The sequence below is a fragment of the Brachycentrus maculatus genome, unplaced genomic scaffold (genome assembly GCF_059751285.1).
Source record: "Brachycentrus maculatus isolate JH-2025_06_01 unplaced genomic scaffold, ASM5975128v1 h1tg000258l, whole genome shotgun sequence".
Lineage (NCBI taxonomy): Eukaryota > Metazoa > Arthropoda > Insecta > Trichoptera > Brachycentridae > Brachycentrus > Brachycentrus maculatus.
Genome location: NW_028281009.1, coordinates 581817 through 600746, shown reverse-complemented (window position 1 = coordinate 600746; position 18930 = coordinate 581817). Strand labels below are relative to the sequence as shown.

The 18930-nt window shown below is 39.8% G+C and overlaps 2 protein-coding genes across 3 annotated transcripts in view; one reads left to right on the top strand and one right to left on the bottom strand.

Annotated features, from left to right (window-relative positions):
* The window catches only part of ex (FERM domain containing expanded), a 36075-nt gene extending 28715 nt beyond the window's left edge, over positions 1-7360 (top strand). For both annotated transcript variants that reach the window (XM_088265808.1, XM_088265809.1), the window contains exons 3-4: positions 4584-4663; positions 4901-7360. In XM_088265808.1, the coding sequence (XP_088121934.1) occupies positions 4584-4663; positions 4901-7165 (2345 nt within the window). In that variant the 3' untranslated portion in view covers positions 7166-7360. The remainder of the gene's footprint in view (positions 1-4583; positions 4664-4900) is intronic.
* A 33-nt stretch (positions 7361-7393) lies between these two features.
* Positions 7394-15773, bottom strand: LOC148305926 (amino acid transporter heavy chain SLC3A1-like). Its single transcript, XM_088265810.1, has 4 exons — positions 15603-15773; positions 13222-13322; positions 10137-10288; positions 7394-8953 (listed from the first exon to the last, which is right to left on the bottom strand). Exons 2-4 carry the CDS (start codon positions 13295-13297, stop codon positions 7409-7411), a joined length of 1773 nt encoding a protein of 590 aa, XP_088121936.1. The 5' UTR covers positions 13298-13322; positions 15603-15773; the 3' UTR covers positions 7394-7408.
* Between the last annotated feature and the right edge of the window lie 3157 nt (positions 15774-18930).

Below are 18930 nucleotides of genomic sequence, written 5' to 3'. Positions count from 1 at the left end.
AGGAAATGGTGGAAAATAGCAGGCACTGTAGGAGAATATTTATTCAATATCACCCTGGACTGGTACCTGAAGCGGATGGCTGATCACCTTTCCTTCATGTGTTAACGATCAAGATAACACTGCGTTTATATGCAGTGCTCTATGCACCATTGGGGTGTGGATAAGGGTTTGATGATGTAGGAAAATAGCAGCAATGTTTATGGCACTTGGGTTCGCATACTCGTAATCTTACTAGCTTTGTAGGTGTACTGCTAATATGTTGAGTAAATTACTTGCAAAATATTACTCTCGAGATGTTGTGTATAATCAACATCCTCATTTGATTATTTAAAATATGCAAGATGAGAGGATAATTCTAAGACCTGCGAAATTACCTGTCGACGTTTGTTGTTTTTTATATCCTTCTCGCGTGGCCGAGTCGAATTTGATGGAAATGTAGGAGTCATTCGGGTGTTAGGTGGTTATAGGTGTATTAAATATCGCTCACTCCTTTCAAGAACGTCATAAATAAAATAAAACTTGATTTTTAAGGAGAACGTTTTTAAAGTTTAAAAATATAACACAATGTATTAAAAATAAATATCAAGCTACTTATTGAACTTTTTAGTGTGCAACAGATCTTTTAAGGTAAAACCTGAAGGTTTTTTTTCCATTTGAAAAATATTTAATAAATTTAAAAAAATACTTAAACAGTACCTTTTCTTCAAAATGCAAAAACGCCATTTTCTGCCCTGTAGCGGGTTAATATTAAGTTAAAAATATGCCTCTTTTACTGGGATATAGTACATTTTCTGGGCATTCCGAAGACACGCACAACTGAAAATTGACGATTTTTGATTTATGACGTTCTTGAAAGGAGTGAGCGATATGTATATTATACATTAGAACCGAACGGGAACGGGCGGCAGCAATATTTGCCTGCGCGGGGAATGCGCCGCGGCCTGGCAGCCCGCCTCGCCCGCGGCAGGACCGCCTCCGAATAATGTAACTGAAGTATGTGGTTCGATTCACCTCACTCGTTTTTTATGCCTTGTATCTCGCGCAGGAATTCAGCTCCGGCCGGCACTACCTCGGGGACTCTGCCTGGGTACCTACCTGGCCTGACTAGCCACACAGGGCTATTCCTCTCACTGCCTCCGTTAATGTTAAAATTATCAATACATACGTTTAAAATAGTGTTATAACCTCGATCTCCTAACCCGAGTCGGTCGCGGACGAATATTGGCGCAGGAGGGAATGTCGAGAGACACCCCTTTAATATTTTGACGACTAAAAATGAACGACATCACACGACTAATTTTGGTATTAATATTGACACCACAATGAATTATAATAATCGAATTGTACACAAATGGGTAAATTATTCGATTATTTTCAAACCGGATGATAAAAAAAACTGTCAGAAAAAAATCGCTGCCCGAAACTACCTTCTTCCGCTTCCCCTTGTAATAATAAACTTTATCCTTTTTCAAATTGAATTTCACTTTCCTCCTTTTCTAAATATACCTTTTATAAATTTAACCGAGTAAAATAGCTGACAAAAATACTGAAATTTAAATAATAAAAGCATTCTTCCGTAAAACATAGCTTCTTTCTCGTCCGTCTATCTTCAAAATCTGTAAATTGTCAAATTAGTAATCATAAACATTTACGTTCATTGTATGGTACCTGAATATACAATACATCTCACATTGATGTAAATTACGGCTAAGATAACAATGTATATACCACTAGCAGTGCTTAGTGGACCATTGCTATCTCCTAACTCGTAATATTACTTAGAGACCCGTGCGCTTTATATTTACAACTATGTCGGTACTTGAATTCTCACAATTCCATTTGAGCAGAGTTCAAAACCTCTTCATTACGATCCATCATCAATTCACATATAATTATATGAAATGTGTTGAGAGGTTAGCTTATTTAATTTGAAAATATACTTTCAGTACCTGCATACCCGTCATCGTACCTATTTACTCGTAGTATCTACCCATCAACAATTATACGCATCTCGAAATATCTATGGATTTAGGTTGACTTCCGTTCTGGGGCAAAGCGGCCAACGATAGACAATTTATTAATCGTTTTCTATGACATTTCGAAAGTTTTTGAAAATATATATCCATTTCGCAGATGAGAATATTGCTCACTGCTATATTTTATAGTCATATCATATTTATTGGTTATTCCATGCGTATTGGTAATCAATGTAACCATACTGTTTTATTTTTCCAAAACATTCTAATAATAAAAATAAAAGATAAAAATGAGGGGCATAGGTTTTTATTTACAATACCTATATCAATTTTTACACTTTGAAAAATGAGAATAAACAATTGTTTCATAATTATCATTTATTAATATATGTATAATATTATTTACATGCAGGATACATTGTATCATAGAAAAAATTATAATATAGGCATCTAAAATGTATTTTGTTTAAAACCATCGAGTAAAAAAGGAAGCATTTAAAAAATATTAATATTTTTCTTAATTTTAAAAAGGGCACTCGATAATTCATCAAAGAAATTTCTAAAAACATTATTTTATATTCTTGAAAATATCTTCATATTTCACTCTCGGGTACTATATTTATAAGTACAATAAAATAATACATTGAAACTTAGATTTGTTTAAAAATAATAATACTGAGATGGTCACAAAGGTTTATGATAAATATCACCAAAGATAATCTAAAAATGGTACCTTTAAAAAAGCTAAGCTCACATTTTTCATTATCAGTTTTCCATTTAAAAAAAAAAAATTGAAAAATATAATTGATCATAAGGAAACAATATGGTCAAGGTAATTAATATTTTTTAAGTACAGAGACAGACTTAGTTCATGCTTTAAACATGCTATTAATCATTGCGATTCATAGTTGAAAGTCAAAATATTATTAAAATTGAAGATCTTTCCAATAATTTGGTATTTTTGGTATATAAACTTTAATGATACTTTCATTTATTGATCCAGCAATCACTTTGTGGTAAAATTAATCCATTTTTTATTTAAGTTCTACTTAGTAAATACTAATACTAATAATAATAATAAAACCCTTATCCGCACCCCAATGGTGCATAGGGCACTGTGTCATATAAACGCAGTGTTATCTTGATCGTTTACACATGAAGGAAAGATGATCAGCCCTCCGCTTCAGGTACCAGTCCAGGGTAATTAATATTGAATAAATATGACAGTGAAAAAATCACTTATATTTATTTTACCCCCCTTGGGAATCGAACCCGGGACCTCCAGAACGGTAGCCGAGCGTGCTGACCATTACACTACGGAGGCGGACAAAAGTAAATACTACTATTTCTTAAAATCTATGTTTCGATGGTGACACGTATTTCAATGTATTCCGCATCACTTACGTGACACAATAGATTGTAAGAACTAGTGGTATTTACTAAGTAAAACTTAAATTAAATAAAAAAATATTTTTATTTTTATGTAAGTAAGGTAGGGTAGGTATTGTGTATGTGCCTGTAAGAAAAGTATGCATTTATCAACCTTACTCTATGTATACTATCTATCGGAAGCCATAAAATTGTTAATTTTAAGGTTTGTAAGTGTATTTTAAATATATTTCATTATTTTGATTTAAAAACAATAATAATATATAATTTCGAGAAATAAAAAATACTTTGTGTTCTGATCCACTCACATTTTTATTAACCAACTAGTTGCGGCAACAACCTGTTGCCCTCTTCAGGGTTTATTTATTACTAGTAATAAATAAACCCTGAAGAGGGCAACAGGTTGTTGCCGAAACTAGTTGGTTAATAAAAATGTGAGTGGATCAGAACACAAAGTATTTTTTATTTCTCGAAATAATATATCAATATGATCCACAAAGTTAATGCTTTCAATATTCAAAACACAAAAAGAATTACCCTCAAAGCCTCCATTTTAAGAGGCTTGTTTGAAGGTAAAATAGTAAGTATAGGGAAGGGAGATAGGAAAAATACAACACAAACACCCAGGCAAATTAAATATAAATATTTTAAATTCATAAGTTGTAACAAAAAACTAAAACAGGCAATTCTTCCTCTTTTCTTTCCTGTAAAATAGCATTTTATTACTGTGGTCCCATATATATGATCCCACACACATAATATAATGAAATGTATTAAAAATAAATATCAAGCCACCGATTGAACTTTTTACCGTGCAACAGATCTTTTTAGGTAAAACCTGAAGGTTTTTTCTCCATTTGAAAAATATTTAGTAAATTTAAAAAAATAATTAAACAATACCTTTTCTTCAAAATGCAAAAACAACACTTTTTGCCCTGTAGCGGGTAAATATTAAGTTAAAAATATGCCACTTTTGTTGGGATATAGTACATTTTCTGGGCATTCCGAAAACAACTGAAAATTGACGATTTTTTATATATGACGTTGTTGAAAGGAGTGAGCGATATGTATACGTGATCAGGACAGCGAGACAATATGCGTTTCCAGGTTCAATTCCCATCAGGAAACGAGTATTTTTACATTAAAATACCTTTTTCTTTTACTATGTACAGTAGACTGTGATCCATGTATTAAACATGTATGTTTCCTTTATTCCAGGTGGAGATTACCTCTTCCCCGAACTAGAGAGCAAGCTATCCAAATACGCACCCAAAAGTTGGAGATCGTCACACACACATGTGAGTACCATACATACACACGTATACCATTATTATCAAAACAAAATTACAATTTTATACGAATCACATACACAGATTTTTACGACCGTTTTGATGCTAATAATGCTTTTAGCCAAATGTTGATGCTGCGATTTTTTCTCACATTGCGATTCAATCATCTAGGCTGTGTATGGTATAAAATTAGGAGTTTGAAGGTAGTAATTTTTGAAAACTAAATGTACTTTTTTTTAATTGCAGGGACTAGATGGTAATGGACGGCCACTACTCGAGCTGCACCTGCGAGTCCAGTTCCACGTGGAGAGCGGCGAAGCGGCGGCGCTGGATCCCGGCGCGCGCGGGCTGTACGCGCGCCACCTGCGCCTCGAGGCGAGCGCGCGCGCCCTGCCCGCCGGCGTTAGCGCGCGCCTTGCGGCCGCCGCGCACGACCGCGACTACCTGCGCGAGGCCTGTGCCGTGGAGCAGCTCAACGCGCACTGCTACCGCCTGCGCGCGCACAAACGGGAGCCCGAGCCCGGCTCCGTGCGCCTCTACGTGCGCGCCGCCGGCCTCACCGTCGCCCCCGAGACGCGCCCGCCCGCCGCCTTCCCCTGGCCCTGCATCGGCAAGCTCAGCTTCGACCGCAAAAAGTTCGAGATCCGCGCCGGGGAGAGCCGCATCACGCTGTACTCCACGGCGGACGAGAAAAGCAAACTCCTCCTCGCTCTCTGTCGAGACACACACCGCTTCTCCATGCGTGCCGCGCCCGAAGAGTCGGAGCCGAGACGAGACGACCTCGTCTGCGCGGCGCCGCGGGACGGCGACAAGGCGGAGCAGCGCGTGTCCGTCATTTCTAACGCCAGCTCCAACACCACCTCGGGGATCGTGAGCGATCGCGTGCATTCGGAGGACGAACCCGAGATAATGATCGACGCTCCTCCCACGACCGCGGTAGAAGCGCCGGAAGCTCCGATGACCCCCGACGCCAGCGAGACCAGCGGAGTGTACACCATGGCTTCGTCCGCCGCTGTTCCGCGCAGCGAGGACGGCTACGGGGAGACCGGTCCCATCCGCGCCTCCGTGGCTTCCGACTGCGCGAGCTTCTACAACGACGGCAGCTACGTGTCCGGGGATAGCGCGGACGGGGGTCCTCCCTTCCGGGAGCGCGCGGACTCTGGGGCCAGCGGGACTGGCTCGTTCCGCGGCGACGGAAGCGACCCTACCGACCGGCAACACGGGCCCCTCAGTGCCGAGGAGCTGAGCGATTTGATCGTCGGTCGCGGAGACTACCCGCCGCCCCCGCCCTCTCCGGCTTCCGAGAGCGACTACATGACATTACTGAGGCCGTCGGGTCCCAGTTACCTTCCCGGCCACGAGGATACGGCACCTTCCGAGAATGGCTACCCGGAATCTGAAAGGCCGTACTCCCCCCCGCCCCCGGTTCCTCCCAAACGCCTGGATAGTGCCAAAGGGTACCTGTCGTCCTTGCCCAACATCGCGGACGCGGTGGATGTCGTAGACGGCGGTATTTTCCGCGGACTGTCGCCGCGGCTCAAACCGCCACCACCGTACGAAGCCGACCGCCTGCCGCCTCCCGAACCCGCGCCGTTTGCCAATAGAGAGATCTCCGAGAGTCTGTGCGAGCTGCGACTCGGAATTCCGATCCGAGAGCCTCCTCCGTATCCGGGACGAGCGTGTCCCACTCGCTACCCCTCTTCCGGCCTGCTGCGCACGCGCTCCTCCATGGGGGGCAGCCACGCGGCCCCTCCCCCTCCCCTGACGGTGTACACGAGCCAGTTGGCGCGCTCGCAAATAGAACAATACCGGCGGCAACTCTACAGCGACGTGGATTACGTAGTCTACCCTCTGCAGGATCCGGCCATAAGTCACCAGGATTATCTGGACAGCAAGTTGGCGGCGGCGTGTCCGCGGGGGGCGCTCTGCCGAGGCGGATCCGTGCAAGCGCTCTCCGACACTTACGTACGCCTTCCGTCGTGCGTCACCCCACCGAGACGCGATCCTCCGCCCCCGCCGTTTGGCAGAACCATGTCCGACGACAATATCCTGGACAGTTTGGGATCCGCCCCGCGGTTCCGCCGCCTGCCGCCGCCGCCCCCGCCCTACCCTCGGCGCCCACCGCCCCGGGAGCCCCCGGAGCGACGGGTCCCGGAGCCCCACCCGAAGGATCCTCCCCGGCTGACGGCCATCAGTCCGGAGCCTATAGACATTAAGACGTTGAGGGAGAAGAGTCGGAACCTGGACCTGCCGTTGATCGCGGCCCTGTGCAACGACAAGTCTCTGCTGAAGCAGACGAAAGCGTTTGTGATGCCGCGGCACGGCGCGGCGCGGGCGGCGCCGGGGCGGGCGGCAGGGCTGGGCGCGGGGGCGCCGGGCGGGCGCAAGGAGCGGCGCGGCTGCCACCGCCACCCAGGGGATGCGCTGCCCGCCCTGCCCTGCCCCTCCCCCCGCGCCCCGGACAACACCTACGTGCCGGACCCGCACCCGCGTCCCCCCGCCGTCGCCTAGCGCCGCTCGTATTCCTATTTGTAAGTTAAATCGAATGTAGTTAGACGGGTTGTCGTATATTTGCTCAACTTCGGCGTGAAGAACGCTACAATTGTAAATTTGACCACGAAAACGTAGTAGTTATTTAGTATGGTAACCGTGTTATTTATACGAAGGACGAAGACGGGCCCGAGCTCTGTCGTACTCTCGCGTACCGTGTATAAGTATTAATATAAATATAATTATAACGCTCGAGTACTTGTTTTATTTCTCCAACTTGACCACCATCGCTTCGGCGGATTTCAGAGATAACTCCTTGAACACCAACTGCTTTCCCTCCAACTGCGGGTCGGTGGCCACCAGGGCCGCTCCCCCGTAGTACCAGCAGGACAGGTCCCGGGTGGCGGGCTCGCCGCCCAAGTTCACCAGCAGCACGAAGGAGTTGCGGCGCGGGTACCAGCGCTCCAGCAGCAGCACGCTCTCCGAGTGCCTCACCTGCGCGTTGGGCAGCCCCGCGCCCTCCTTCCACACCGCGCGTAAGTAAATGGAGGGCGCCCCCGGCCGCAGGAGGGCCAGCTCGCGCACCACGCGCGTCCCCGCCTCCGCGTTCTCGGTCCCGCCGCCCCGGGCCCACGGGAGCACCCCGGCGGCGGCGAACTGGCGCTGCCCCGGGGGCCAAACCATCGGGACGAGGTTGTGGATGTGCTCCGACTCGTGGAAGTCCTCTTCGGGTTCTAGAATTTCCTTCAATCCGATCTCGTCCCCGTAGAACATGCTGGGCGTGCCGGGCAGCATCATGTTGAAGAGTAGAGTGGCCGCAGTCTGGTTGGGAGAGAGGGTGGAAGACAACCGCCTCGAGTCCACGCTGCCGACGCTCCAGTGGGGCCAGGGATTGGCCGGCTTGGCCCACAGCTCTCCTAGCAGCACGCCGTCCACTTGCGCCTTGATATTTTCCGTACCATTTACGGTATTGAGAAACACATCTACTAAGTCGACCTTCAGCATTAATTGGTTGAGAGCGACGCCTTTTGCTTTAAGAACTGCGTCGTAACTGACCATGAGTATTCTATCTTGTCCGATAATATTCTTCCACAGTTTGAGGTTATCGGGAAAATTTGGGTCGTCTACCAAGTATTCGGCGCCTTTGAGATAAAACCCGTCAATTCCTCGAGATGTCCAGTACCTGATGGCTGTAGATATTTTGTCATCTTCGAGCACTTTAACATTATTTGTTAAATTCTTTAGTTTCTTTTCCAATGCAAATTGCGTGTGGTTGCTGTAATCCTCATATTCCACCGCCTCCAGTTTAGCGACGTAGGGATACACGGGCAAGTCGAGCACTAACGAGATGTTATTACTGTGGAGAGTTTCCACCAGAGAAGTCATATCTTTCAGATTTCCCAGAGTCGGGTCTACGTCCAAGAGTGAGGTTATGTTTTTATATCTTTCCGGATAGTACTCCGCTTTGAAAATGGAGTTTAATCTGACGGCTCTGACGCCGAGGGTTCGGAAGTAGTCGACCCGAGACGCTAAGCCTCGTAGGTCTCCGATTCCGTCGCCGTTGGAGTCTTGGAAGCTGGCGGGGAACACTTCGTAGAACAGGTTGCCTTGGTACCAGGGCAGTTCCGGGTCGCAGGCGCGAGGCAGGCTGGACACCAGCGCCACCACGGTGGCCACGCAAGCCAGCAGCCCGGACAGAATCACCCAGAACAGGATGGAGCGGATCAGGGTCCAGTTCCAGGACACAAAGTTGGGCAGCTTCCCGGTCGATACTCCTCCCGCCAGAACTTCGGACTTCCCCAGGTCCTCCTAAAATTCCACGAGTATAGTCAGTCAAAAAGATTTTGTTTATGGTAATTTACAATGCGAGATGGAATGTGTAAATTTCAAAAAGATAGCAAATTTTAGTCTGATGTTCGAATTTTAGGTAATTTAAAAGTTTGTTTATTATTTTGGCATTCACTTTGTGGAAGAGACATGATTAAATTATAAATAAAACACTTGTTTTGTTACCACTTGATTATGATATTTTATCGACTATTTTTGGAAGCTACAGATGCTTCCATCTACGGGTTTGAATATGAACTGTTAATAAGAAGTTTATATTCAAACCCGTAGATGGAAGCATCTGTAGCTTCCAAAACTAGTCGATAAAATATAATACTCAAGAAACCAAAAACAAGTGTTTGATTTATACTGTAATTTAAACTGATAGTTAATTACGCAATCACAGATTGTTCAATATGGGAGTGTAATATATTTTATGGGATATAGATGGGGGAACATCTATATGGGAAACAAAATGATTAGGAAGCTTACATACATACAAGTGTATGTGTAGGAAGGGAATAGAATAGCAGTAATGGCTAGGGTGGCATACTCATACTCGCACAAGCTTGTGTAACTTAAATGAATTAATGATAAATATTTTTGACACTTTTGTAGTAAAAATAGTTTGAAATACAAGTACAGAGGATACTGCAAAAACAAAACAAATAATTTTTCTTTTGATTGATGACTAATGCGAGCTAAACAATTATGAAACCAAAACTTGAAATGCTGAGGAGACGCAAATAAGGTTTTTTTTTAGAAACCTTGTGACCATTTTTTAGTAATATTTTCAAGTTAATTAACCCTTCCCTTACGATGCTAAAAACTTCCGCATGCTCCGGTGATATGTATTTTGTACACCATATGAAAATGTGATTTAAAAACGGGAAAAATTTGAATATTCCTAAATGTTGCTTTTATTGACCATAGTTGAAGTTGAAATGTATCAATTTTGTAATGTTAGCTCTGGTAAGGTATGGTGTACAAAATACATATCAACGTTGCACATTAAAGTTTTTAGCACCGTAAGGGAAAGGTTAATGAAGTACAAGGGGCTTTAAAATTATTTTCCGACATAAACGGACTAGGATAAGAATAAGCCCATTTATGGAAAGCTTGGGCACCATTATGAGAAATTATGACTCCATTGCGTGAAGCTTACCTGGTCGATGATAAGCGGCGAGGAGTTCCCGAGGGATCGGTAGTCAAGCATGGTGATGTTATTGATAAGCTGCGCCGACACCTGGTCAGCAGGACCCAGCGCTACTCCGGAACCCGCGGAGCTCGAGTCTCCTGAACCGCAAGCCCCCTCCTCTGAAACATGGTGCTAAATGTAAGCATGCAAAAATAAAAAACAGAGATCTCTAGTTTGTTTAGTGGTAAAAAACCGGTAGAAAATCATAGGGTGTCATTTGCACAGAGTCACTGCCCAAGGCATTATAATAAGTCAGTATAGTAAGACAGGCCATTGGCTCCCTGTTAACACAGTTAGGACGAGAAAGGTATTTCTACCAGTTTGGTCGATTGATGCTTCAGGACGGGAAGGGTATTTTTACCTTGTGCGCCAAAAGGAAGTATCCATGAATGAAGGAATTATCCAATGTTTTTATATGAATATTATATATCAATCTCTTTCTTAAGGTCTTAAATATATGTAAAATTATCAAATCCCGTCACCAGCAGTCCGCAGGCGTAAAAAATACCCGTCTCAAATGTGTTAACTTTCCAAAGTATCACGCATACTCTGAAGGGGTATTCATAGAAATATTGTCTTCTCCGTATTATTCCTCATTGCTGAGGGTTGTGACCCTTGCAGAAGCAATGACTCTTCTCCAGTTATCCCTTGGCTGCGCTGCATGTAGCGATCCAACCACTGAGGTGCCTGCTGCTGCCTTAATTTGATCGGTCCATCGTGTGGGGGATCTTCCTCTCCCTCTCTTTCCCTCCAGGCTACCGATCACAACTAGTCGTTCCAGGCTCTCCTCATTGCCACGCGCAACGTGTCCAAAGAACTGGAGAATCCATCGGGTACAGACATTGGCCAGAGTCAAGCCATCCAAGCGTAGTTCCTGGCGAATGGACTCATTAGAGCGTCTAGCTGTCCATGGAATTCGGAGCATGCACCTCCGACACCACATTTCGAAGGCATATTTTTTTTTCTTTTCTACTGCTGCTTTTATGGTCCATGTTTCAGCAGCATAGAGAAAAATGGAGTAGACCAAGCTCCTGACAAGCTTCATCTTGGTGTTGTTACTCACACCCCGGTCTTTCCAGATAAAAAAGGGTAAACATAAATAACACTCAATGACATGGACCGTTTGATCATTGACCATTGATCATTGACCGATTGACCATTGGATCAGTATCGATGGATTTGACCATAGGTTGCCGGAATATTTATTGAAACAATAAATTAACCTATAACAATAAATAATTGCGAACCACCTCATAGAAAATAATCACTCATTTGATAAAAATAAAGCTCTAAACACACATGAAATAGAGGACTTAATTTAGATTACTTAGAAATATTATAAATTAAAAAGGCAATTAATAATCATTTACAATTAATAAATACACAAGTAAATGATTTTTCTAAAAGTCCGTTATTAAATGTTTCCAATCACTCATCATCTCTGATCCCTTTTGACTGTGACTGCCAATGTTAGCTTGAAAAGAAGCAGAGGAAGACCGAGAAAAACATGGCACGATCAGGTATGCCAAATACTTGAAAGTGGTCAGGTTAGGAGTCGTAACAATCGGCGGGTATGTATGAGGAGATGCATGAACGTGGAAGAGGCGAAGAATGTTTGCAAGGACAGAGTGGTGTGGCGCTCTATTCTCTCTGCCTACCCCTGCGGGGAAGCGGCGTGATGGTTAGTTAGTTAGTTAGTTAGTTAATTTCATACTTATTGATTTTTTGTAAGTACATATTATAAATAAATTGAATGCGGAGGTAATCAGAAAGTAAAATAATAGTAATTGTGAAGAAAGAAAACATTACTAAGACCAGAAGTGAGTAGAAGTATGTTTTCTGCCGAATGAACCGACAAAAAATGTATTGGTATAGTAATAAACATTTAAAAAATTTCAACAATCAATATTATTAATAGGACACATAAATCAAACAATATGAACATTTTTACTTTAATAAAAACCAATTTATAAATGACCACTCAGTTTGAGATTTGAGTTTCTCCTCGCTTAATTATTTTTTCTTAATGTATTTAAAACATACTTGAAAACATATTTGAAACATACTAACCATCGACAACCTAAAAAGAGTTTACTATGCTATCGTTCACTCGCTACTACAGTATGGCATTATTGCATGGGGAGGCTCATACAACAACATACTGAACTCAGTGAAAATAGTACAGAAAACCATAATTAAAGTCATCTTGAAAAAAAAAACATATTTCCAACAAAATTATTATTTAAAAAATTTCAAGTCCCAAATATAGAATCCATTTATAAAAAAACCGCAGTTTTACAAATACTAAAGGGTGACAACTATTTAAATTTAACAAAGAATTTATCATCGAGATTCTCAAACGATTTTTCTATTCCAAAATGCAACACCAAGCAATTTCAGCAAAACTTCAAATATTTGGCAATCAAACATTTCAATAAACTCCCTTAAGAAATAAAAAAAATAGATGATATAAAAATCCTCAAGAAAAAAATTAAAGCTCTATACATTTAAATCTTTAAAAAAATATATAAAAAAAACTATTATATCTTTTATTATATTACATTAAACCACGAGTGTAAGTCCCTTTCCAAGCACAAGAGCACAGACTCTTTTATGGAGAGGCACAGCGAATCGAAATATAAAAGTTCTACATATGTATAAATGATTCAAATGTTATTATGTTATAAATAAAAATGTAAATATATTAAATGAATAAAAATAAATAAAAAAATAAAAAATAAAAAATTTCAATAGTTGAAGTTGCATACTTTAACTGGTTTTTGTGATTTTTAGAGATTGCGTCAAATTGGCAATGCTGAAGAGCGTGCGAACGGATATTGTTCACTGCTTTTAAAACAACATGCATGACTTGGCGGCTCATAGAATACTTGAGGGCATAAATTTTGTTGATACATCAAACCGTGTATCACAAATATATCACTGGTTTAAAAATATATTCTTCATACATGGCCGCGGGCCGCACGTAAGGGCCGCTGGTTGGCCACCCGTGATCTAAATGATGGTGTACTTATTTAAAAGTAATAATGCAAACCTGTTGGGGGTAATGTTGGAGAAGGGGGTCTCGGGGACGGGGGCCCTTCATCCAGCAGCGCTTCCTGCTGCTCCATACTTATTGAGGATATCTCACTTCACCTGTAATTTATCACAAGGCAATTTATTTGGATGATAAAAAAGTTTACAAGCCCAGAGAGGTTGGAGAAAACCAGAATGCACCATCAGTAGGATTCTTCCAAAATGTATAAAATGTAAATCAAAATAAATTCAAACCCTTATCCGCACCCCAATGGTGCATAGGGCACTGCATCATATAAACACAGTGTTATCTTGATCGTTAACACATGAAGGAAAGGTGATCAACCCTCCGCTTCAGGTACCAGTCCATGGTAATATTGAATAAATATTGGAGTGAAAAAAATCACTTATATTTATTTGACCCTCCCTGGGAATCGATCCCGGAAACTCCAGAGTGGTAGCCGAGCGTGCTGACCATTACACTACGGTCATATACGGTTATAGGGTCATAGGCTGGTTTTAGTGGTCACTTTAGGCACATGTAACATTCACCAATTCTACCCATTATTGACCACAATACTCAAATTCTTGGAAGTTCTATATGTATGAACCAATTCAGAAACATTGTTATTGAATCACAAGACCTTCATTAGAGACATCTATTGGTGAGATGAAAAGAAGCTTTTTATTGAGCAGAAACTCTTATGTCAGTATGTGAGGTCCGAATCCTGGATTATAATCACATACATGAGAAACGCCAGAAAATATCATTTTCATTTTTATTATTTAAGCTTATAATTTGCAGCTTGATTTGATTTACAGATTTTGTGAACAAGTATTTGGACACACTCAAAATGTTGTAAAACTATATTTGTGTTTGTATTATATACACAGCTGTTAACTTCATACTATTTGCGTATGCCTAAGCGGTGCATTATTAAAAATAGGAATGAAGTTATAGTAAAGTGGCCTCGAACCCAGAAACTTTGACTCAGTGACTCCAATCATGGAACCATAAACATGTTTATCAAACTGCGTTGCAAGATGATATATAATTAACAAAATGTAAACGATAAGATAAGTATAAAACAGAATTAGGGCCCTTAATCTAGTAGCACAATGTCAGATTGTAATCAATTATTCTTCTTCTTTGATCTCAATTGGCACCCAGATGCTGCATGTTTATTGACAGATAATATAAGCGAAGGAGTGATACGACATTACTTGCTGTATGGAAAACGAAATCTAAAGGAGGAGACTGACCAGAGCATTTCATCGTAACATCGCTCGCGGCGAGCATCCCCGAGCTTCCGAAACTATGGATGAAGCGCTCGGCTCGGTGTACTGACTGCCTGAATGCTCGCATCGTAATGTGTTACGTTACGACGAAATGCTCCGGTCAGTCTCCACCTTAAGACAATAGAAGCAATGGGTAGGTTTCAAGCTTGTGTTACTTAGATGAGCTAGATACAAAATTAATGAAATCTTGACCTTGAATAGCATAATCTTGATACCTTTATCCACTTATTGAATTATGATGTCCGCCTCCGTAGTGTAATGGTCAGCACGCTCGACTACCGTTCTGGAGGTCCTGAGTTCGATTCCCAGGGGGGTCAAATAAATATTAGTGATTTTTTCACTGTAATATTTATTCAATATTACCCTGGACTGGTACCTGAAGCGGAGGGCTGATCACCTTTCCTTCATGTGTAAACGATCAAGATAACACTGCGTTTATATGACGCAGTGCCCTATGCACCATTGGGGTGCGGATAAGGGTTTTTTAAAAATTTGTGCACTGTGAATTTTTTATATATGTTCATTTAAGATCAAATTTAATTGGATGACTTGAAAACAAATGGTTTATTTGCAATTGGATGTGACAAACGGAGTTCTGTCAACAATTTTTAAAAAACTTGCAAATTTATGGCGCACTACCATATTATGTCTGTCTCCCAATTTCTGAAACTATAGCATCAAATCGAGCAGATTGCACCCAGAAAATAAAAATTATTGCTGTATAAATATATTTTAAATATAGAGGTCATGGTTTGTAGAATATATATATATTAATAACAATTATTATACCCAGAAAAAACAAGTTTTTCCAAAATAGAAAAATCAATAATTATTTAAATAATTACAAACTGAGCGTCATATAATGGGAATATCCGAAGGGAAAAACTAATGAGATTTACATTTTTTTTAAATATTAAAATAAAATGAATAAATAAATGTTACATTGAATAAATTACGTGCCTCCGAATTGTATATTAATAAAATTATGTATTTTGTTAATATTTTTTTTGTTCCTAAAAATTGCGTGCTAAGTATAAACACATATTGAATTCCCCACTGATAAGATACAAAACATAATTGTCCAATATTTCATAAACAAACCTTTTGATAACACGAAATTTTATTTGTTTATCAAAATCACACGTTATATTATACTAAATTCGCGAGACAAAATTGATAGAACATTGACACATCCACGAAATCTACACGAGCTTTTCGTGAATTTTCATTCGTCTAAACTAAATTTAGTCACCCTGCTTGAAAGCGCGCGCAACTCCCGGTATGGACCGCACTGCGCCGACTAACAGTTTTAATAAAAAGGAACAGACCATCACACTCGACTCATTCGCTGCGTTAGAAAACCCTTCAACATTTTTTACTCTTTTGCGCGTATCATCTTATAATATCATTGCTGCCAACAGAGAAATACAATTTTTTGTTCGGACGTCAGTTAATGAATGTCAAATGAATGATATTGTACTAATTAATTCCAATTATTAATTATGCTCGAAATGCTTCACGGCTATCGTTTAATTGTGGTCTTATGTCTGATAATAAAACTCATCATTTAGTAACGAAAGCAATGCGCAAACTTTGATTAGTGCGTGTCATTATGAAATTTTGTGTAGGTACTACTTTCTAACCTTGTATTTTGTATTTCATAAGTAAGTACCTATAGTGGAAATGGAAAAAAATATGTATGAAAAGATTATTTGTTTAGAATTCACTATAATTCAGATACAGATATTTTAGATTATAAGGTGCATGCATTTAGCCATACTTGTCAACGTTTTGAATAGCATTGTTAACTATACACACCCAAAAACATTACTACATGTCGCTCACTCCTTTCAAGAACGTCATAAATCAAAAAACTTGATTTTTCAGGAGAACGTTTTTAAAGTTTAAAAATATAATACAATGTATTAAAAATAAATATCAAGCCACTTATTGAGCTTTTTACTGTGCAACGGATCTTTTTAGGTAAAACCTGAAGGTTTTTTCTTCATTTGAAAAATATTTAGTTTATTAAAAAAATTAATTAATCAATACCTTTTCTTCAAAATGCAAAAACAACATTTTTTGCCCTGTAGCGGGTAAATACTAAGTTAAAAATATACCTCTTTTGCTGGGTTATAGTACATTTTCAGGGCATTCTAAAAACATGCACAACTGAAAATTGGCGATTTTTGATTTATGACGTTCTTGAAAGGAGTGAGCGATGTGTAATAATTTATTACGCACGATAAATCAGGAAATTTTGGGTAACATTGAACAAAGGTGAAATATTACTTCTTCGATTATTTTTATCTTCTAAAAAACTATTGGCACATTTTTTGACGTAACCCTTAAGTTAATGGTGCGTCCTACATCGTACCGAAGCAATGCAGTCTTGATTGCTAATTATTAGAAGACAAGGTGTTTAGTTCCGTGCTTCAGATAACAGTCCATAGTAATATTGAATTCGAAAAAAATGTGTACATTTAGATATTATAAATGTATACTTATCACAAAAAAGAATTGAGTAATAGGATAATAGGAATAATATGAATAGTTAGTGATCACATCCTTTTGAAAATCGTTTTCTTTTTAAATGAAAAATAGGATATTCATTCATATTCCAGTGAATGTGCAATTCTTAAAGCGTAAATTATAATTGTCGTTCAGACGTCAAAATAACTACTTTGAACCGCTTTCCCATTGTATGTTTGTAAACACATAAGATAAAACAAATGCAACAGCAAAATATCTACGCTTAGATCTTGTTATGCTACTGTTATCTGTAGACTATGGTCAGGGCCACATCAAGAATTTTTGACTTAAATCAACCTTTCTTGTGTCCTACTTTATCGATATAATATATATGATTTTTTTATCAATTAAGCCATATCCGCTCCCTAGGTGGAGCATATGGAGTCCACAAACTGTCTCCAGGCTTTTCTGTCGGCTGCCAGCTCCCTCGCATCCTCCCAAGTCAGATCCGCATCCCGAAGTTCTGACGAGAACTGCCGACGAATTGTCAGCAGTGGTCGTCCTGGGCGGCGCGAACCTGATGCCTTGTAAAAGAGGCAAGCTTGATTAAGGCTCTCAGGAGTCATGGGGAGTACATGGCCAAGCCAACTGAATCGCCTTTTCTTGACGACAGTTGTGACCAAGATTTGGTGCGTCCTACGCCTTGTCTCTTCATTCCTCACAAAGTCAAACTAAACTGTCAAACTAATGTTGAAAAACTAAACGTTATTTTACCTTCAAGTAAAACTATACGAATAATATTAGTAACTAACCAGCCACACCATTCCGTCTTTTCAAACATTCTTAACCTCTTTCACATTCATGCATCTCCTCATACATACCCGCCGATTATTCCGACTCCTGACCTGACCGTTTTCAAGTATTTTACATACTTTCTATGGCAAGTTTTCTTCGGTCTTCCTCTGCTCCTATTTCCAACTACGTTTGCCTCAAAAATTTGTTTTACAATAAATAATCCTAAATCATTTTATTATTTGTAAATAATCAAATATGCATCAATTTACGTTTTATTTTTCGCGATTACGAAGTTTTTGTGATTGAATAATATTAAAACAAAGAAGAATTATGATATTAATAAAAAAAATCACATATATTTTTTAAAGGATAACAAGTAAAGCCTCACTTTTAGAGGCTTGTATGCAGGTAAGATAGTAAGGATAGGGAAGGTAAATGTGAAAAACACATCATAAACACCCAGACCCAGTAAATAAATTTTTCTTGAATTTATTTTTCAATTGGCGGGAATCGAACCCGCGATGCCAGTTTCGCAGAGCGCCTACCCAACTACACCCGGCTTGTATGGCAGTACATCCCCTTGTTGTTTGAAAAGAAGTAATTCGCCGAAGTAACTAAACGTGTTGGCAGCTAGCGAAGAAATGTTATTTCTTTACAGATAATGGGGTCAGGGGTTATTACGATTCCGGAATAATCGAGATTCTTGTGTTATACTAACAACAGACAGCTCCGTTTTAAAAAAAGAGACATTTGCATAATTTTATAAAATAATAATAACTAATTGCGATGCGACAGTGCTTTGAAAATCGGTTGATATAAGTTAAGAACAATTATTATTTATAATTGACTATCTCGGAAAACTATTTATTTTAAATACCCAATCACGGATCCAAAATAAATGAACTGAAAACATACTTTATGGAAATATATTTCTGTTAGTGATTAGTTGTATTTTCTCTAAATTTCTTTTATAAGTGGAAAAACTTATATATAAGTATAAATATATATATATATATATATATATATATATATATATATATATATATATATATATATATATATATATAAATATATATATATATATATGTATATATATATATATATATATATATATATATATATATATATATATATATATATATATATATATATATATATATAT

What these genes read in the sequence shown, in the direction of transcription:
- LOC148305926 (XM_088265810.1), bottom strand. Translation starts at nt 13,297, where the DNA reads ATGGAGCAGCAGGAAGCGCTGCTGGATGAAGGGCCCCCGTCCCCGAGA. An exon ending in TCCAACATTACCCCCAACAG is followed by an intron (nt 10,289 to 13,221) that starts GTTTGCATTATT and finishes ACCATGTTTCAG; the next exon opens with AGGAGGGGGCTTGCGGTTCA. An exon ending in CGCCGCTTATCATCGACCAG is followed by an intron (nt 8,954 to 10,136) that starts GTAAGCTTCACG and finishes GTGGAATTTTAG; the next exon opens with GAGGACCTGGGGAAGTCCGA.